Genomic DNA, 21,278 nt, shown 5'->3' with positions numbered 1-21,278 from the left:
CATTCCAACTGTCCCCAGCCCACTGGGGACACAGAGGCACCCAATGGGTGCCTCACACAGAGCTGACACGGGGACATGCAGCTGTCCCCATGCCCAGTGGGGACAGAGCTGTCCCCACTGTGAACACTGAGCTGTCCCTGTGTCTGACAGTGCATGAAGCTGTTCCCAACAAGGACACTGAGTTGTCCCTGTGCCCAGTAGGACACAGAGCTGTCCCTGTGCCAGTCCCTCCAGGCTAGAGGGTACCAGAAGGGGGCAGATGTGTCCCCCAAAAGCCACAGGTCCTGGAGGGCAGAGAGGCCCTTGGCACAGGCAGATGCCAAGTGGGGAGGCATTCATTGCTGGCCTCCCTCCTGCTCCTGTGGCAGCAGGGCTGGGGGGCACAGCCCAGAGAGGGCCCCCCAGAGAAGAGGGGCTCCCCAGAGAAGAGGGGCTCCCCAATTCCCTGTTCCAGGTTCATCCCACCTGGCTGGCCACACAGGGCTGGCTGGCCCCAGGAGAGAGGTGAGATTTGAATCATCGGATATTAGGGGTCGGGATGGACCTTAAAGACCACCTAGTCCCAGCCCCAGGATGCTCAAGGCCTTACCCAACCCAGCTTTGAGCACTTCCAGGGTTGGGGCATCCAGCATCTCCTTTTCCTGCGAGGTTTTTATTTCCAGGATATCCTGGGGGAATTCCCACAGGGCTGCTGTGGTGGGGCAGGCTGAGCACAGCATTCCCTCCTAGCAAGTGAGGGAACACATGTTCCACACAGGAGTTCTGGCAGCACAGGCCAGCCTGGCTCACTGGATGAACAAATTGGGCTGGAGCTACCCAGTGGAGCACAAAGCACAAGCAGTGTTTCAGGACTCACTGCCTCGCTGGGCAGGGCACAGGTGTCCCCTCAGGGACAGCTCTGGTGGCACATGGAGGACACAGAACACACTGCACACATCCCCGATCCTGAACTCCTCTCCCTCACCGGCCCTGACAGGCAGCAGAGGGCAGCAGGGCCCGGGCAGAGAGGCTGCTGCGGAGGGAGGGAAAGCAAAGAATGAATGGAGACAGATGGGATCCGTTTTTCCTGCTGTCGGGGCAGGCGGAGGGCCGGCGACACACGGCACGGTGCTGGGGGACAGCTGGCGACAGCTGTGCTGGGGGATGGAGAAGCAGAGACCTCTGCAGAGCCGGACCCAAATCCCAGATCCAGACCTCAAACCTAGACCCAGACCCCAAATGCAAGCCTTGCCCACAAATCCAGACCCAGACCTAGAGCCCATCCCCTGATGCCAAACCCAGCCAAGCCCCCTGTGAAAAGTGACTGGCGTTTTTCACAGCCCCCAAATCCATCAAACAGCCCCGAGTACCCAGTCCTGGCCCCTAAATCCAGACCCAGATCTGGATCCTAGACCTGACTCCGATCCCAAAGCAGACCCAGACTCCACACCCTGACCTAGCACCACCCTCCAGCCCCTCGGTGCTGTCCGTGGCCCTGCTGCTGTGCCCTGCAGAGGGCAGGGTTGGGGCACACACTTCCCCCTCAGGGGCGGGGAGAGGAGAGGATTTGTGCTGGCCACCATTTCTGCGATGCCCGTGAGGGCTCTCCGGCCCCGAGCCGCTCCCAGCGCTGAGGGGCCCCAGGCCGCCCTCAGCCACCCCCGCGCGGGCCCCGCCGATCCCGCTCTGCGCATGCGCGGCCCCAGCAGGCGGCACGGCCCGCTGCGCACTCCGGGGGGCGGTGGAGAGCCTGCGCTCCCATTGGTTCACACGTCCATCACTCAAGCGACTGGAGCAGCTCCCATTGGCTCAGGCCGGGAGGGCGGGAAGGCCGAAGCGGAGCTCGCTGTCTCCATGTCGAGCCCTCTCCGTGTGACGCCTTTGCACATGCGCGTTGCAGCGGGTGGAAAACGGTGCCCCGCGCTGCGCAGTAGCTCGCGCCCTAATTGGCTGCTAGGCACGCGCGTGCGGTGCAGGCGCCCTCATTGGTTGCCCGGCGCGCGCGTGCCGCTGCTCGCGCCCCCATTGGCCGCCGGGGCGGGCCTGCGCGCTGCCATCCGCAGTCAGACGCGCAGCGAGGCTCGGCGGGACGTGACCTGCCGCAGCGGAGCCCTGAGGGCGCGGCCGGCCGTGCGAGCCGGTTCCGCCCCCTTGGCGCGCCGCAGTCTCCGGGCCCGTCCTGCCGCCGGCTCCCGCTGCAGCAGCCACTCCGCTCCGCGCGTTGGCGCTGCCGTGAGGGACCCCCGTCGTTGCCGCTCACGTGACCCGCGTCGCCGCGCACGTGAGCCGCGGGCGGCGCATGCGCGGTGCGGCGGGGGCGGTGCAGGCGGGCGGCGCTGAGGGCGGAGGCGGCGGCGGCCGGAGCGGGGCCGGGCCGGGCCGGGCCGGCGCGAAATGGCGGACAGGTTCTCCCGCTTCAACGAGGACAGGGACTTCCAGGTACTTCCCTCGCGCGGCCGCGGCCCCTCGGGCTGGGCTCCGCCGCCTTCTCCGCACCCCCTCAGCGGGGCTTTGTGTGCGGGCCCGGCGCTGCGGCACCGAGGGGAGCGTGGGGGGCCGGGGCCGCCTGTCAGGGTGAGCCGCGGCTCGGGAGGGCTGCCCGGGCACGGGTTGTGATGGTGGCGGCGAGGGGCTGAAGGTGAGGGGATCAGCCTTCCTCCCGTGATGGCACCGACCAGCCCCGTGAGGGACCCGGTGAGGGAACGATCCCTCCATGAGGGGAATCCCCCACCCCCGGTGAGGGCTCGGATCCCTCCCCCGAGACCCTCACAGCGCTTCCGAACATCTTCCCTTGCGTGTGGAAAAACCGCTTCTTCCTTCTCGCAACCCCCTCCCCAAAACATCAATATTTCAACGTAATTAACGCTACTGATGCTGTTTGAAAGGGGATTTCAATAAACAATGGGGAAATTAACGTTGACTCATTAAGCTCGAACAATGACATGTTGTTCTCTGACTTCAGGCCGAGAGAGTCGCGGGGTTAGGAAGGAAAACAAAAGGAGCGAGGAGAGGCGTGGATGAGCTGTTCTGTGGCTCCTTGTTTCGGGAGCTGTTCATCCTCACTCGGGCCTTTCACCCAGAGACCTGCGAGGGTTTTTATAATGTGCAGCTTGCGTAATTCTGCTTCGTCTGGCGTTAAGGTGCAGTCTTGGAAGCAGTCAGGACATCCAGGAGTGACTAACTTGTGTTGTTTCTGGGTGTTATAAGGGGTGCACGCTGCAAAAATTGTTACTAAACTGTGCTAGAAACACACGAGAAAATAAATCCCTGTTGGATGGAGGTTTGGCTCCTGCCACAGCCCCAAACGTGGGCTTGTTTGCATCCTTCATTTCCTTCCATGCAGAAATGAGCCATAATTAACACTGGAATTGTCTGATTTGGCTTTGAAGTTTGTGTTTCAGGAAGTGGAGCGAGCCAAATCTTGGGCTTGAAACAGATTTCTTGTAATCCTTTGGTGAGGGAGAGATGGGGAACCCAAACCAAGTCAGGTTCTGTGGCTGTGCCCAGGGAACAGGTGAGCTCTGCAGTCCTGTCCCTTTGTGGGGAAACCCCCATGGCAAGAAAATTAATTGTAGTGGCAAAACCTGTTAGTGTGTGGTGGCTCTGGACACACAGGGGAATGTGGGGTGATGTGAGGGAGGAAATTCTGCTCCATTAGCTGATCCCAGGATCTTGGAAGCTGCTGAGTGTGCCTGGGGACAAGAACTGAAGTCACAACCCTTGACTTTAACAAAGGGCACAGTTCTAAATTGGGCTTTATCTGTGCTAAATACCAGGGTTTCCTTGTTGTTCCCATAGACTGGAGTGAAAAATAAAATGATAGAATTTGGTTTTATGGAAGGGTCACTGCACTGTTCTTCCCTCCCTGAAAATATGCCAGGGAGAAGAGAGACATTTTATTTTGTGTTAAAGCTTCCTGTGAGGGAAAAGTGGAATCTGTCCCCTGGGAGGAGCAGTTTGGAGCTGGTTGAGGCTGCAGAGCACTGAAGGTGAAAACAGTGGAAGAGGAGATGTGAGGGGGACTGGGCCAAGGTCACACTGGATTTTGGGAGCTCAGAGTCTGTGCACCTACCCCTGACAGCTGGGCAATCTCAGTTTTTCCACAGTATATTGATGGAGGAAAGCTTTTGGCTGAACAAGAAGGAAAAATGAGGTTGAAAATCACTTTCAGACAAGACTTTTGAGTTTTCCTCTCTGTATTGAGCCAGAGATTGCTTGAGCTGTGCCATGGGTGTGGAATGCAGGAAATGCTCGCTGTGCTGGGTATTTGCAGGTAAAAATGAGCAGATATAACACAGCCAGGAGTGTTTGTGTTGCTGTTAGGGATGCCCTTTTCACACAGCTGTAGTTCCTTGGCAGGTGAAATGTCTGTCCTTGGGGCAGGTGTGACTCTAGATGTGATCCATGTCCCAGGGAGCGTGGCCAGAGGGACACAGGCTCTAAAATGACACAGCTTGCTCAGGGATGGATGCAGTGTGGGAGGGAGGCTGCAGAGAGCTCTTGGGTTTTGTTCTGGGGTGATCCCCTCCAAGTGAAAGGTTCTGTAGCAGTTTGGAGAGAGGGAGAGGAACAAAAGGTTGGGAGTAAAGAGGTCAAAGGAACCTTTTAGCTGCGTGGAAGAAAGGCAGATATCTGGGGGTTAGGGATGTGGCTAATGAAAAAAAAAGCATTTCAGAGTTATTATTATCAGCTGCCTTCCTGGAGAGAAGCTGAAGAGTCTGGGTTGGGAGGATCAGTTTGGCAAGAGAGCAGATTGAGCACTCTGGGCAGGGCAGGGTTAGCAGAGGTGATCCTCAGCTTTCTGAGCTTCTGATATGCTGGAGAAAAGTGGATTAAAGGTGAGAGCTGCTGGGAGCTGTTCTCCCTCCCTGTGCCTGACTGGAGAAAGATCAGTGCTATCAGGGAGGCTGGGATGGAAACATTCAGCACTGCAGGAAAATGAGGAAAAAAGGACCTAAATCAGCTGAGAAAGAGAAGGTGCCCATGGTCTGTGGTGCTTGGAAAGGTGCTCAGGGGAGAAGGGTCCTGCTGGGTTGGGCAGAGGGGTCAGATGGGAACTGGAGAGATGAGAGGAGTGAGGGATCTTCCACAGCTGCAGCCACAGGGGTGAGGTGGGCATGGAGAGCTGCAGAGGGAGGGATGCTCCTCCCTGGGAGTCCTGTGGAACAGAGTGGTTTGTGTAAGGATAAGAAAGTCAAATATCCTCCCTAAGGATGAAGGTCATGGTGTGGAGGGAGAGGAGAAGGATTATATAGGTGAGGTTGTAGTGACTCCTCTCTGTGTTGGGCACAGAAGCTGGGGGGGTTTGGAAGCTGAAGTTGCAAAGGAGCAGGAATGGCACTGGAGGATCACTGCAGGGAGCTGACTGGGCAGCCCTTGGGTTTTTCCTCCCAGCATTGCTGTGCTCTGTAGCTTTAGAAGCCACACCGAAGGCTTAGATCCTCTTCCCTTTTTGCTTTCAGCTCTCAACCTCAGAGAAACTTGGGAAGCCCCTGGTTTGGAGTGGCTTTTGCAGGTGCTGAACCTCAGGGCAGCTCCACAGACAGGCCTTGAGCTGTGCTCTGCTGTCCTGGGGGTTTTTCCCTTCCCAGGCCAGCACAGGGCTTTGTTTGGGAGCTTGGGCAGGGAAATGAATTAATGGAGGAGAGGGGACATCCCTGACCTTCCTTCTCCTGCTTCTCTTCTGGGCTCTACAGTGGCAAGTGAAGTCTTGGGGGGCTCATCCAAATAAATCCCAACCTTTTTCCATTTTCCATCCAGGAGAGGTTGTTTTTGAGTTTAGTTCTTGGGGTGAAGGGCTGGGGAACCTGTCACAGGCTCTGTCACTTGTCTGTGCCACTGTCCCCTGGCACAGACAAATGGGAACCACCACAACTTTGAGGAATTCTGAACAATAGCTGTAGATGATGCTAACAGAATATAGAATATAACAGAATATACAGAATATAACAGAATATTGTGGGAGCATTAATGAAACCTGTATAAACATATGAAACTGCTGCAATAAGTAAATACATATTTTTAATAAGTAAATGCATATTTTTAATAAGTAAATGCATATTTTTAATAAGTAAATATATATTTTTAATAAGTAAATACATATTTTTAGTGCTATTTTGAAAGCATTTACAGTGATTTTATTCTTCAGATCAGGTATGCAAGCTCAAAGAATAAATATCATGGATGTCTCTCTGAAATCCAGTGGAGCTCCCACTTACTCCCAGATGTTGAGAAAATGTTTTCTTGCTGCATTTTTCTCCTTTTCATTGTTGAAGCAGAAATATTCCCAGCCATATGTGTCTATGTGTACAATTATTTCCTCTTCCTACGTACATGGCACTTGCTGCCATCATTAGCCAGACAGAACACAGGCTGTTCTGTCTCTTGTTTTTGTGCTGTTGTATGGTCTGTGCAATGGAATAACACAGAGCCAAGCCTGCTTTTCCCTGCTGGCTGCAAGTGTGACCAGTCTCAATCCCAGCCCGCTAATTCCAAGAAGATAGGTGGTTTTATTTTTTTCTTTGCCTCCACAAAGGATTTGAAGAGCTAAGCCAGCACATCACTGCTTCTGGCCCTGCCTGCTTCCAGCAGGTTGAGCTGAGCGCTGCTGGCAGGGGGATTTTGTGCTTTTTAATTGGCAGAATGTCAGGGATGAGTTCTGCTCCCAAGCAGCTTAGGCAGCGCTTTGCTGGGCAGCTGGGCCAGCACTGAGGGGGTTTAGGATCCATCCTTAACCAGTGTGGCCGTGGCTGCAGCCTCATTCACTGCCCAGGTGCTGCCTGAGGGGACAGCATTTGCTTTCCATGTCCTTCAGCAGGAGCAGCTGCTCGGGGTGGCCCTGCACAGAGATAAACAGGGGCATTTTCTCTGCCTGCCTTTACTAATTGGGAAAAGAAGAACTTAATGTGGAGAACGAGGATTGGAATCTGCAGACTCTGTTACTCTGAGCTTTCAGCTGCTCCAGGATCCTGGGCTGGGAGTTTGCCTTTGGCAGCAGTAGCTGCAAGAATCAGGAGGCAGCCTGTGCCTTTCCATGGGCTGTTTCCTAATTGAAGAATTAATCTGAGATTTTAGAAGATCTATCAGAATTGTTTTGAGATCTTAATTTATCATTTGATTCAGGTTGGATTTCAGGGGAAAAATAGAGCTCTTACCTCCTTGGCAGGACGTTCTGACCTTTCAGTGGAGCAGAGCAGGAACAGAACTGTGACTGATGTTTTTAACCTCCCTGTGTGAGTGGGGAGGGGAGAGGGCTGGGGGAAAATGTGTCCTAAAGTAGATCAGGTAGTTTTGGTTCCAGTGTTAGAACATCACAGTAGGGTCTGAACTTCAGTTGGATTTCTGGGATTCACGTGGGGAGGTGATTTTATATAAACCTTCCCTGCCTTGGTTGTGCCTTCCCCCAGTCTTGTCCCTTCTGTCCTACAGTGATGGTCTGCATTGCTGAAAGGAAAAGGAAACACTTTATCCTGCAGTCCCACAAGCCATGGCTGAGCCACCTCAGCTTCTCCTGGGTCACCTTCTCTAGGACAGAACCCCCCCTGTCCCCAGGCTCTGCCACCATGGGTGGGAATGTGGAATTCATCTGATAAAAAACATTGCTGCATTCTAGGGCAGCATTCCTCAGCTGACAGAAGCTCTTCTCCTACCACATGGTTTTAAACCTGTAGTAATTCTTGCTGCTTTCTCCCTTCAGACAGCTCCATGGGCAGGTAATCTGAGATTTTGGCCAAAATATTAGAAGTTAATATTAGGATGGTGGCTTTAAATATCCAGGTACCACTTAAGTTTCAGTTCCCATCTTGACCCAGTTCTGAGTCCAAGAGTTTGTGTTTGGCTGCAGAATCTCTCCCTTGAAGACAACTGGTGATGGGGAACGTTTTCCTTTGTAGATAGTTCTGGTAGTTTAGCCATTGAAAGCTGCATTTTCCTTAATTTTTCTTCTAGATTTTCTTTATTTTTAGCTCTTTGCTGAGCATTATGTCCTTCTCTGCTGCACCAAAGCACACATTACTACTATTTGTCCTCTTGTGAGAAGGCATATACAGCGTTTCTGCTCAATTTTAGCTTCTGAGAGCATTAATGGCTCTGAATTCTGTTATTGTTCTGTGTTATTACAGCTTTCTGCATTCTAAATTGTCCACACTTGTAATTGGAAAACTTGCTCCGAGGAGCAGACTCTTACCTGGTATAATATACTGAGATAAACATCTTTTTTTTTTACTGAGAGATAAACATCTATTTACTGCTTTATTTGTTTGTGTTTGCACACCCTTGGACTGTATTTTCATCCTTTCTGCTGCCATGTTTTGTGAGGAGGTTTGAACTGGGATTTCCCAGGCTGCTGGTGCAGCCCTGTGTTTGTGCAGGGCTCTGTGAAGGCAGATGTGGTGCTGGGGAGTTGAAGCCACTCTTGGGGTCAGGTTGCTCTGAACCAACACATCCTCTGCTGTTCCCTCTTTGTTGGGCTGCCTGATCTGCAAACTGAGCTGCTCTGTTTGCTCTGGTCATTGATAACAGTACTGGATGGAGCTGGAATCATGTTAATGTGCTCCTGAGGGAGATTGCTGTGAGATTTTGGTTTAGAAACAATTCTTTATCAAGTCAGATGCTGTAGGAAGAAAGAAAAGGGCAAATAATATTATGGAAGCTTGGAAGTTCATAGTGGTAAATAGATTACACCTTGGATATTACAGAGTGGTTTCTCTTTGTCTTGTTCTGTCTGCTGTGGGAGAGAAGGGACATCCAGAGGGACCTGGACAGGCTGGAGAGTTTGGTCTGTGTGAACCTCATGGAGTTCAGCAAGAGCAAGTGCACAGTAACAGTATTGAATGGAGTTTGAATCATGTTAATGTGCTCCTCAGGGAGATTTCTGTGAGATTTTGGTTTAGAAACAATTCTTTATCAAGTCAGACACCATGGTAAGAAAGCAAAGGCAGATAATATTATGGAAGCTTGGAAGTTTATAGTGGTAAATAGATTACACTTTGAATATTCCATAATTGGCACCCTGTTCCACCAGGGTGGTTTCTCTGTGCCTTGTGCTGTCTGCTGTGGTCACCCATGGGAGGGAAGGGACATCCAGAGGGACCTGGACAGGTTGGTCTGTGTGAACCTCGTGGAGTTCAGCAAGGACAAGTGCACAGTAACAGTATTGAATGGAGTTTGAGTCCTTTAATGTGCTCCTGAGAGAGATTTCCTGTGAGATTTTGGTTTAGAAACAATTCTTTATCAAGTCAGACACTGTGGTAAGAAAGAAAAGGCAGATAATATGATGGAACCTTGGAAGTTCATAGTGGTAAATAGATTACACCTTGGATATTACAGGGTGGTTTCTCTTTGCTGTGTACTGCCTGCTGTGGTCACCCACAGAAGGGAAGGGACATCCAGAGGGACCTGGAGATGTTGGTCCATCTGAACCTCCTGGAGTTCAGCCAGGGCAAGTGCACAGTCCTGCACCTGGGTCAGGTCAGCTCCAAGCACAAATCCAGGCTGGGGGAGAATGGGTTGAAAGCAGCTCTGAGGATGACAGGGGGGATTGTTTGATGGGAAATTCAGTGACTCAGCTGTGCTGGCAGCCCAGGAACCAACCATGGGCAGCAGGTGAGGGGGAAATTCTGCCCTGCTCAGGTGAGACTCCACCTGCAGAGCTGTCCCCAACACAGGCAGGACCTGGAGCTGCTGGAGTGAGTCCAGAGGAGGCCATGGAGCTGCTCCAGGGCTGGAGCCCCTCTGGAGCCAGGCTGGGACAGCTGGGGTGCTCACCTGGAGAGGAGAAAGATCCAGGGAGAGCTCAGAGCCTAAAGGGGCTCCAGGAGATCTGGAGAAGGACTTGAGACAGGGACAAGATAAGGGAAATGTGTTCCCACTGCCAAAGAGCAGGGTTAGATGGGATGTTGGAAGGAATTGGGGCCCTGGCACAGGTTATCAGAGAAGCTGATGCTGCCCCATCCCTGGGAGTGTCCAAGGCCTGCTGGAGCAACCTGGGATAGTGGAACACGATCCCCTGCAGGGGATGGCACAAATCATCTTGAAGGTCCTTCTCCACCCAACCCTTTCCCATGGTTCTGTGGTTGTTTAAGGTCCTGGTTAGCATGAAATGTGGGTGCTAGAAGCTGCAGCAGCATCAAGGCACATTAAAAATGACAAAGAGAGAATTGGGTGAGTGAGGCAGGTGCTGGCTCTTGGGCAGAGCTTTCTGAAGGGCTGCAGAGCATCCCTCGTGTGCTGGAACACATCCACAGCTGCTGCTGGTGCAGCAGAAGGAATCTGAAAGACATGAAATTGTTCTTGGTTGGTGCCAAAGTATGCAAAGCAGAGACCTGCCTCTGGCTCCCACTCCTTGTGTGGTACAAGCTGTTTATCTCTGAGCTGTGGAGCATGTTTTTGTTTGGACAGCTCTAAGTGGGTATTTTTATTTTTTTCTTGGTTTAAACTGCTTGACCTGTGACTAGTCTCAAATGTGTTCTGCTGAGTGGGCTTTCAGTGGTTTTGGACTTAGCAGGAAGAGTTTTGTCAGAATTAATTTTTGGTTTGGTAAACAAAAGGTGCCATCAGCTTCTCAATGTGCAATTCCAAGGTGCTTCTTTCAAACGGTGCCAATTTAAATTCATCTCCAAGTCTCGAGTGATTGCTTTTGTTGTATTGACTTGAGAGGATTTTCCTGTTAAGCACTCTCGGAATAATTGATGTGTGTGTCTGCTGAAAATGAGGTTTTGCTGCAGCTTTCACAAGATGTTGACTGTAAATATTCAGCTGTTTCTGGGGGTGTGCAGATGTGCTGTGTCCATATTTCCCACTTGTATTCCAGGGAAAGCAATTCCTGGTGTGTGGAGGGCAGTGAGAACATGTTGTTTGGGAATGCTTCACCTCTGTGTTGCTAGGAAAGAATCTGTGATTTTTTTTTGTGTGTGTGTCTTTACAGACACTGCAGGGAACAACAGGAAAAAGGATGATTTTGTTCTGGGAAGCATTAACAAAGGCTTTTCAGGTGCCAATACAAAGTTGCTTTTGTATTGCTTTTTATAGCTTTGAGAACCCATGTGGCCTTTATAATTATCCAAGAAAGTTTCCAGGATTGGATGGAGCCATCTCCTAGGTGCATGTTGCTCTTAAAAATGTATTTTTTCCTGGGTACATAATGAATATTCAAAAAACACTGTAAGCCACACTTTGCTGGAGTTGTTTTTGAGTTCTTTGGATGCATTTCTAAACACCAACATGGTTGTCTGCATCAATTACGTTTTGGAGCCCTTCCATGGTATGGAGTCATCAGGCCCTGCTGAGCTGCAAAGGGCAGCATGAATTACTACTGAGATCTGCAGGCAGCCTGTGTGGGGAGGTGTGCATCTTGCAGAGGTATTAGAAACCAGTTATATTTTAATTGTGTGTAATAAACACAACAGTCAGTCACGGGGAGTTTAAACTCCTTCCTTCCCCCCTGCTCTTGGCTGAAACTCAGTGTGAGGTCAGTGGTGATGTTGGTGATGGAGCCCCACAGATAAATCAGAGCAGACCTTGGCACTTGTACCTCCTGTGTCTCATCCATGCCTGGAACGAGTTTCTGTCCTGCCTGTCCCACGTGTGCCACTGCAGCTGCAGGTGCTGGCTGCCTCCCTGTGCAGAGAAGTGAAACCAGCACGGCTGGAGAGGTTTGTCAGAAGAGAACTAAATACAACATGGGGTGAGTGTCAGTGGTGGAGCGCTGAAATTCCCGAGCTGTGGTCAGGCAGGAGGCTGGTGCTCCATCAGGGCTCAGCAGAGCTTTTTTGCTTTTGGCTGCTTGGCTTGGCTAGCCACTTTGCTTGCTTGCTTTCTGCTTTTTGCGCTGTTTTTTTTCCTTTTCTTTCGTTCCCTCTTTCTTACCCTCCCCTGAAGATACTGGACCGGCTCCGGACCTGACCTGGGACGTCCAGGACACCTGGAGCTTGCAAGGAAAGCTTGGCGCCCTCACAACAGTCCCTTTTCCTTTTCCTTTTCCTTTTCCTTTTCCTTTTCCTTTTCCTTTTCCTTTTCCTTTTCCTTTTCCTTTTCCTTTTCCCGTAAATAAATAGGTTTTGTTTTCCACTTTGCTCCTCCGAGAAATTCCTTCCCGAACCCGGTGTTGGGGGAGGGGTGGTTGGAGGTTTGTTTTGTTTGGGGGGCTCCCTTTTGGAGATTTCCCCTAATTTGTCCTAAACCAGGACAATATATCTTTTGGCCATTCCTGACCTCTTGGCCACTGTGCCTGTGCTGACAGGCAGCATTCACCCAGGTGTGCTGGATGGGGGATGTTGGCAAGAGTGCTGGGAGCCAGCTTTGGGAAAAGTGCATGGATGTGAAGGTGCCTTATCCATCTAAAGATTTTGTAACTGCTCCATCTCCTTTTAAAAAGAAAATTTCAATTTTAACAGGATATTCACTTCTGGGATCAGAGGGTTTTTTCCCCTGCTCCATGAGTGTGCAGAGAGGGAGAATTTGGCAAGATGGCATTTGCTGCCTTGTGCTCAGATGCTGCTCCAGTTCCCTGTGCTCAGACCTTGCATCTGTGCTGACCCGTCCCAGGAGGGCAGCAGGAAATGTCAGCAAAACATTCTGGGATCTGCTCACATGGCCTGCCCTGGCTTTATCCTCACTAGAAAATGGCCTTTTTTGGGGGGACTCGTTTATCTTTGTGGATATTCCTGTGTCTCAGCTGCTGTTCTCAGCCTAATGCCTGCAGGGCTTTTGGGAGTGGGCTTGGTTAAATGCTTTCAAGTGATACTTGTGGGTAACAACCCTCAATTTTATGGCTTGATGTAACATTTTTGGAGTTTAAGATTTATTGATTGAATTGATGGATAAATAGCATATGAAAAAGTGGTGCTGATTTGCTTTAATGTTTTAAAATTCCATTTTCTAAGGTAAATGCAGTATAAATGGGATTTTTTTGGAGTCTTTTTCTGGTACTCTCCTAGCGTAAAACTAAATTTTGACTATCTTAAGGAGCACACTTCACTCTTTTCAAGTGCAGTTAAGCAGTCATGATCATGCTGTGCTCTTTTCCAGTGCATTTAAGAAATAATAACAGTGAGTATAGTAAGGCTTTTCTGCAAAATTGCTTTCTTTAGGTTCTTACTGGTGTGGTCTCACGAAGCAGCAGTTCAGAGCCAGTCCTGCAATCCAGGAGGGATGGAAATAAAGATTTTTTTCTGCTGTGACGTCTCAGCAGCTGCCTTCTGCCCATTCCCTCCCCAGCCAGCCCTGCTTTCATGCTCCCAGGGTTTTGTGCCAGAATCTTTTCCTATTTTGCTCTGGTCACAGCACTGAAGGCATTGTCCCTTGTGATTGGAGATTTTCCAATCCTGGGCTCTTGCTGTCTGACTTGTGTTGGGTTTATAACTCACCTGATCCTCTCTGGTGTTAATAACACCAGGCTGGTGTGACAGGCACAGCTGAGGGGAGGGGTCCTGAATTTATCCCCCACACTCCCATTGTGCTGCTCCTTTGTGTCCCAGGAGCTCTGTGTCCCCAGGCACATTTTCTTTGGGAATAATACATGGATAACTCAGGGCTGTTCAGCAAAGCAAGCACTCATTCCATCAGGAATGGGCACTGGATGGAATGTGTTCTGCATGCTGACATCTTCATGTGCTTCATGCACAGGGCAGTTCAGGAATTAATGTCCAGGGAGCTCTGATGGGCCTAAAGCCCTTGAAGTGACTCATCCTTATTTTGTCATTGTGTTGGTGGTGCTTTAGGTGTCTTAGAAATGCAGGCAGTGCTCATGAGCCAGCTCTGGTTTGGGATACACCCTTTGGGGTGTGAGAGGAAAAGACAGAGTGTATTTTCTTCTTGTCACTGTGAAGATTTTAAAGGGTTTCCCCTGTGTGCTTTGTGGTAACTCACCTTCTTGAAGAGCTGCTTCATATAGAGCACCTCTATATGAGAGAGAGTGAATTCAGTGGTGATAACTGTGATAAAATGGGCTGTAATCAACAATTCATTTCACTTGCACTGAGTGATTTGTTGGCAACACTTCTTGCCACTGAGGATTTTGGGATGAAAGTGTAATTAAGTTTCTTACATTTTTTTAATGATGCTGCCTGGGTTTAGTTTCACTGCCACAATGTTTGGGACCTTGTAAGTAGGGAGGAAGTAGCAATGCTCTTCCCCAGAACTATTAACTTGAATTGTCCCAGGAAATGAAGTAACTCCTCTGGGTATGATCTGGGACAAAATGGCATTTGTTGAGCCAGGGCTCCAAAGTATTTACTGTCCAAAAAAGGGAGAACAAGAGTTGAATTCCTACATGGAGGCAGCTTTTGTTGGTTGATGTTTCAAATGCCATATTCAGTGTGTGAGGGCTCTGAGAAGGTTTGGCCAAGAGCTTGGAGCAAAGTTCAGACAATGGGAAAGAGGAGGAGAGAGCAGAGAACATGTGACTGTGAGTAACCAGAGTGCACAGAGAGCCAAAGTTCAGACAATATTACACAAAAATTACAGGGCACAAACATGTTGGCTCCTGGAGAAGAATGCACAAGGAAGCCAAGTGGTGTGTGTGGTTTGTAATGAGGAGTGTTTGCATGCTTGCTTCTCATGGAGTAGGAAAATATATTGAATTTCAGTGTGGTTATAGGGAAACACCAGTGTCAGAGCACTTGCTGTAGCACAGAGAGCAATAAATGGTGCTTAAGTGAAGCCTCTCATCTTACTCTGCTGTCCCAGGGTGGATGCAGAAGTGTCTGTGAGGAAGGGACAGTGCAACACATCTTGTTTCACAAAGCAGAAGTGAGAGAACCTGAAACAACAGCTGTGAAATGGAGGGGCAGAGGATGAGTGGGAGGAGGGGGCTGCAGTCAGCCCCAAAATCCTTGTCCACAGGAGCCTGTGAAGCTCCCAGGGCTGGGAATTTACTGCAGCTCTGGAAGCCTGTAGTAGATAGGGTCAGGCGCTCGGAAAATCTCACGATGTCACAGAAAGCAGCAGGACTCCTCTCCCCCTAACTCCTAGTGATAAAGGATCACCCAAGAATGCAGTCCCCCCTAACATTAGTAACTTTCTGCTCCTTACTAACCAATTACAGTAAAGTAAGACCCCCTGACGTAGAGAAAAAACTTTCCCAGTATAAAACCCGACGAGACGGGACAATAAAGGTCTTGAGCCGTCCACCATCCTAGTGCCCACGTGTATTCTTAGCCCGAGTGACCCTGGAGAGTTTGGGTCGCCGTGCTGTTTCCTCAGAACCAAGTTGCCTCACCTTGCATCAGAAAGCAGCAAAGCCATACAGGAAGAAGGTTTGGGAACAGGTTTTAAGTAGTGCTGGGTTTAATGCAGCTCTTATTTCACATCCTGGTACCCATGGGGTTGAATCCTTTCACATAAAGGTTTCCTGTGAAGTGAGAAGCATCTCTCAGGTCTGCAGAAGATTCAAAGTTATACTGAAACATGGTCAGTGCTTGGGGTTTGTGTTTGCCAGAAATGTATTCTCAACAGATCCAGCATTTATTTAATTGTTGGATTTAAGTGTTAAAGTATTTTGTGTTCTTCTGATTCATTGTCTTAAGGTACAGCAAAACAGAAATGTTTTATGGATACATTCCATGCACCAGTTTGTAGGATTGGAGAAGAGGGAAACAGATGGAATTGCCCCCAAGTTGTTCCTTAGCCAGTTCCAGGGATGAAGCAGCAAAGGGACAGACTGTGCTGCTTCCAGCTCCACAAGGCCTGGGATCCCCATGGAGGCAAACAGCATTGTTGTGGCCATAGCCATGGAACCATTTTTATTTTTCTCTTACCTGATTAAACATCACTGGCCTGAACCCCCATAAATCCAACCTCACAATAACCATTGGATTGTCTGCTTGCCTTTTTCCAGGATGAGCTGCTTTATGGTGCAAGGGAATTTTCCCTTTATCATTTATTCTGAATATTGATAAATAAAGAGCTGTCTCTGTGATGAGTATTGATTTTGGCTCTGTTTGGACACTTTGTTATTTTGAAGCCTTGAATTTCCAAGCCTGAAACTCCCTCCTGAGGCAGGAGCAGGCTGGCAGCATTCCCACAGGGCCTGTTCCTGTGCTCCATGGCCTTTTTATTCCCAGGACTTAGAGACAGGCAGCACCTGCCTCTCTGCAAAGCTCCACTTTTAATATTGCAGCTGTTTGGACCAGGAGCTAGTAGAGATCAAGCACATAATAAACCCCAAAGAATATGAATATATAAAATAACCCCCAAAATACATGGAGTGGGTAGTGGTGGGATCACCAGAACTCAGAGATAAAGGCTTTGTTTGCTCTCTGATGCTCTGAGCACAGGGAGTGCTCAGCCTTTTGCATGGTGCAGGGAGGAGATGTTGTTTTAAGCACTGAAGAAGGGACTTGTGAAGCCTCAGAGCAGCCAGGAGTGCTGCCCTTGGTAAAAACAGCTTTGAGTGCCTTGCAGGGAGCCCCCAGAGGAGTGGGCAGCAATGTTTAACTATTCCTGATAATTTATAGGTCTGTGCTGAGCTACCTGCAGGCAGCAGGTGAAAGGAGGCACAGGGATGTGTCTGGGTTTGTGCTGAGAAGATTTCATCTGTTAACTGAACATTATATGAGTTTAATGTTTTAATAGATGAAGTTTAGCAGTGTATTTTGCCAGTGCTGGAAATCTCTGCACTCCTGACTGTTCTGGTTCTTTTGTACACTATATTTTTTTACACTGAGGCAGGTTTTTGGTGTGTTTTGGTGTGGGCTGCTGGACTCCTCACACACACAGTCTGTGCATCCACACCACGCTGTCTCTGAGCTTTGTTAGCCTTCCAAAGCAGCTCCACGACTGCTTGTGCATAGTAAGTTTGCCTTCAGCTTGCTCCTTGAAGGCTGTCCAAAAAAAAAAAAAAAGAGTGGGAGTGGATTGCTGCCTGCAGATGAAACCCCAGATTTGCTCTGGAGAGGCCATGGGAAAGGCAATGCCCAGGAGCAGAGCATGGCCAGGGTGAATTCACCACCAGGATGGGCTGGAACTGGGGCCCCAGCATCAAAGCACCTTCTCCTGGCACCAGGTTTCAGGATGTTCCCTTGCAGATTTACATTGCTGCATAGAACACTCCTTCCAGAGGATTTTTGGAGGCTTGTAGTGTTCCAGCTGTCAGTCTGTTACAACTGCAGTTTGCTCTTTCAGATGCTGGCTCCCATTAGAATTCTTGCAGAAGGAGAAGTTGGTGGTATTGGTGCAAGGAGGAGGTGACAACATGTTTCTCTTGGCTGCAGTGTTGTGTGCTCCTGCTCCAAGGGCTTGTGGAGCTGGGATGCAAACAGAGCCTGCCAGGGGTTTGGTGTGCACAGAGCAGCCAGAGAACCCAGAGGTGCTGAGGGGGCAGTGGGGGTGGCAGACAAGGCTTGGCACCTCCTGGAGTTGCTGTGACACTGAGTGGGGCCTGGGAATGTAGGAGAGCCCACTGAAACCACCCCCTTCAGGGGCTTTTGGTCTCATCCCAGCTGCAGGAATCTCACTTCTTTTGCTTCCAAGTGTGCAGCTGGAAGGTCTGAGTGTTTCCTTTCCCGGTCTGTGCCAGTGACAGTGGATGTATTACATCATGGACCTACTGAACAGCCAAAAATGGTTCACCATGTTGGAAATCTCAGGAATTTGAGGTTGCAGAAACCTCAAATTATGGTAGAGCTGCAGTGGAGGTGTTTGCTTTTTCTGAAATGGCCTAGCACCAACACTTGTTCTGGAGATCAAAGATTGCCATTGCTGTCCTGCTCAGGAACCTACATGCTCAGTATTCACCAAAAACATGGCAAGATGCAGTTTTTCCAGAGGGGATGATGATCTGCTGACAGGGGGGCTGCTTTAGGTTGGGAATAAGGCTGTGTGGTGTGTTGGGGGATCACTTCCACAGACAGATCACTGTTCACATTTGTATGAATGTATTCTCAACAGATCCAGCATTTAGGGTTTATTTAATTGTTGGATTTAAGTGTTAAAGTATTTTGTGTTCTTCTGATTCATTGTCTTAAGGCACAGCAAAACAGAAATGTTTTATGGATACATTCAGTTCAGATTTGTAGCAAGGGCTGCTCCTCACCATGGACCAACACTGTGGGCACAGGGACAGCTTTCCTTTGGTACCACTGTGGGTACCAGAGACCTTTCCAGGTCTGTGTCAGTGGATGTGTTGCATCATGGACCTATTGAACAGCCAAAAATGGTTCACCATGTTGGAAATCTCAGGAATTTGATGTTGCAGAAACCTCAAATTATGGTAGAGCTGCAGTGGAGGTGTTTGCTTTTCCTGAAATGGCTCCTCACTGTTGTGTTCCAGCACCAACCCTTGTTCTGGAGATCAAATATTGCCATTGCCATGCTAGCTCAGGAACCTACATGCTCAGTGTTCACCCAAATGTGGGAAGATGGAATTTTTCCAAGGAGGATGGTGATCAACTGGCAAGGGGGCTGCTTCAGGAATAAGGCTGTGTGGTGTGTTGAGGATCACTTCCACAGACAGATCACTGTTCACATTTGTATGAATGTATTCTCAACAGATCCAGAATTTAGGTTTTATTTAATTGCTGGATTTAAGTGTTAAAATATTTTGTGTTCTTCTGATTCATTGTCTTAAGGCACAGCAAAACAGAAAAGTTTTGTGGGTACATTCAGTTCAGATTTGTAGCAAGGGCTGCTCCACACCGTGGACCAACACTGTGGGCACAGGGACAGCTTTCCTTTGGTACCACTGTGGGTTTTGTTGCCTTTAGGTGTATGAAATCACATGTATCCCTCAAGCAAATTCCTGGTGCAGGGAAAGCCTTTTAGTGGTGGCACACCCATTCCTGCTGCTCCTTGTCATGTGTGCTTTCCATGCTGGCACTGATGCTTGTGCTCTGTGTTTTCATAGACTTTCTAAGGAAAAAATCCAGTAAATGCTTGGTATTTTGCCAACTTTAATAGTTTATTATTGTCATCAAATTGACTTAGGACCAAAAAAACCTAAAAACTTACAGCTGATACACTGATGGAGCCTGTATTTAATCAGTTCATTTGTTATCAACATTATATGAAATGTAGCGCTTTAACCAAAGCGTGTGGACACTAAACTGTTGGAAATGTGTTCTGTGGAGCTGAGCCTGGTTGTTTTTCTCTTGCAGGGCAATCACTTTGATCAGTATGAGGAGGGGCACCTGGAGATCGAGCAGGCGTCTCTCGACAAGCCCATCGAATCGGTAAGGGCCCCCCCGAGCTGCAGCGCCCCCGGAGCTCGGCGTGCTGGATGCTCCTTGATGTGAATGCAGGCAATCTGAGAGCAGTGGGCACCTTGGTGGCAGGCAGGGGTAACTGGTGGTAAAGTGCATGCTGACCTTAAGTGGGCCTGGGATTTCATCTTGAACTAGTCCTAGAACTAAAACCTGAAATTCAAGTTCAACGTATTTCAGGAATTATTTAAAATAATACATTCATTCAGAGATATTTATTTTAAGGTTTTGTACTTTCTTTGAGGAATCAGTTTAATTTAGATGTGAACGTGATGGAATAGTATAGTGAAATACATTTTGATCCTTTTTAGTTTATATTTTTGGAAAAGTACCGGTGTGTTTAAAGTGTTAGAATGACACCTGGCGTATGGAGACAGGGATCAATGTTAGGCCAGCACTCCTTCCCCATGGGGCTGAAGCTGCCCTGAGCCTTTCTCTAAAATTGCTTTACCTTCAGTTAGGTGTGAAGACTCCTGCTGTAAGATGAGGAAAGAAATAGGTTTTGTTTAGTTTTGATTTTTTAATCTTCTTGGAGCTTCTTAATTTTTCTCTTTGCAAAGCACTTTCTGCTGGGTTTAGGCACAGCAGCTTGTTCAGCCTAAACTGGACCCACATTTGGCATTTAGCCTTAGCTAAGGTTCATTTCAGAAACAGAAAACATTCAGAAACAAGAAAACTTACAGTGAATAATCAAGGGACACTTACTGGTGTTCTGATTAATTCTAGATTTTTATTAAGTATTTATCAAGTGTTTCTTTTGCCTATGAATTGAAGTTCAGTTAAAGTTTCTCCACGTTAGTCAGCCCCTAGAAGAGCCAGGGTTAGCCAGAGCCCACTGTGTATTTTTGTTGGTGTGTAGGTTGGTGTTGTGTGTGTTTGTGTGCGTGTTAGATGTTTACCAAAAATTTACACAACTTGGGGTGTTCGACGTTTTTCTTCCGCAGCAGTTGGCCCATATTAGCTAAGCAGCCATGATCTGGTTTGTATTGCACGGTCTGCCTTTTTTAATTTCTTCTCTAGGGTTTCCTTTCCCCTTCTTATTTCTGTTCTTCTGGTCCAGTGAACACTGCATATAGTACCTACTGTCTTAATGTGCTGGCATGATGCTAGATTTAGGCATGGCAGTAATTGATGACGCATGAGATAATGCTGCAGAGATGGGAATTGTATTCACTCTTCTCCTGAATACTTCAGTCTTACCTTGGGACACAGGGATTCGAATTCAAATGCCAAGCTGGATGGAAATAAAATGGGAAATATGTGTTGGTAGCCTACTCTGGGCCACACTGGAAATTAGCATTTCAAAATAATTCAAATGCTGCTTACAGACCAGACTGGTTAGCTGATTTCCAAAAGTGCTTTCTCAAAGAGAGGAATAGAAGAGGTCACAGATTACAGAGAGGAATAGAAGAGGTCACAGATTACAGAGAGGAATAGAAGAGGTGACAGCTGACATCTCTGGTGCTCCAGAGGGAAGGATGCCCATGGAAGTGTGTAAAGCATGAGCAGGTACCCTGTGCCCACATGGGCTCACTGTGCAGATCTCACTCTCCACAGAAGTAATGCTTTGTGCACTTTGATTAATGCTGAGCTGCAGCAGAAAAAATAAATTAAATTATGGCTTTAATATTTTATTCTTGTCTCTCACATCCAAATGTCAGGACATTTTTAATCTTTACAACTGCTTGGGTAGGTACAGTTCAGCCTAATTGAAAACAGTTGGGTGAAGAGGACAAGAGAATGGCTTGGTTTGTGAGGAGAAAGAGTTAAAACCTCAAATTGTTCTTTAAAATCAAGTTTGTTCCACTCTTCTTTTGTCTGACATAGGAGAATCACAGAATCATTAAGGTTGGAAAATCTCTCTAAGCTCAGTGAGTCCAGCCAATCCTGCAGCACTGCCAAGGCCACCCCTAACCCATGTCCCCAAATGCCACATCTCCATGGCCTGTGAGCCTTTCCAAGATGGTGACTCCAGCACTTCCCAGGGCAGCTGTGCCAGTGAAATCCCAGGATTTCAGCTCTGGCTGCTGCACAGGGGGAGGGTTTGGCCTGAGCAAGGGTGGTGTCAGAAACTGCAGTCAGAAACAAAGTGGTCACTTCTGA

At 48.7% G+C, this 21,278-nt stretch overlaps 1 protein-coding gene across 3 annotated transcripts in view; it reads left to right on the top strand.

Annotated features, from left to right (window-relative positions):
• The first annotated feature begins 2,339 nt into the window (after positions 1-2,339).
• Positions 2,340-21,278, top strand: part of GPATCH8 (G-patch domain containing 8) — a 56,519-nt gene continuing 37,580 nt past the window's right edge. Inside the window, exons 1-2 of one of the 3 annotated variants that reach the window (XM_058820609.1) lie at positions 2,340-2,418; positions 19,071-19,145. In XM_058820609.1, coding sequence (XP_058676592.1) covers positions 2,374-2,418; positions 19,071-19,145 — 120 coding nt within the window. In that variant the 5' untranslated portion in view covers positions 2,340-2,373. Of the gene's footprint in view, positions 2,419-19,070; positions 19,146-21,278 lie in introns of those variants that run through there. The other 2 variants (XM_058820611.1, XM_058820610.1) reach the window with 2 other exon arrangements.

This window comes from Ammospiza caudacuta, chromosome 27 (genome assembly GCF_027887145.1).
Source record: "Ammospiza caudacuta isolate bAmmCau1 chromosome 27, bAmmCau1.pri, whole genome shotgun sequence".
Classification (NCBI taxonomy): domain Eukaryota; kingdom Metazoa; phylum Chordata; class Aves; order Passeriformes; family Passerellidae; genus Ammospiza; species Ammospiza caudacuta.
Note: the sequence above shows the minus strand (reverse complement) of the source record. Positions and strands in the feature narration are given on the sequence as shown.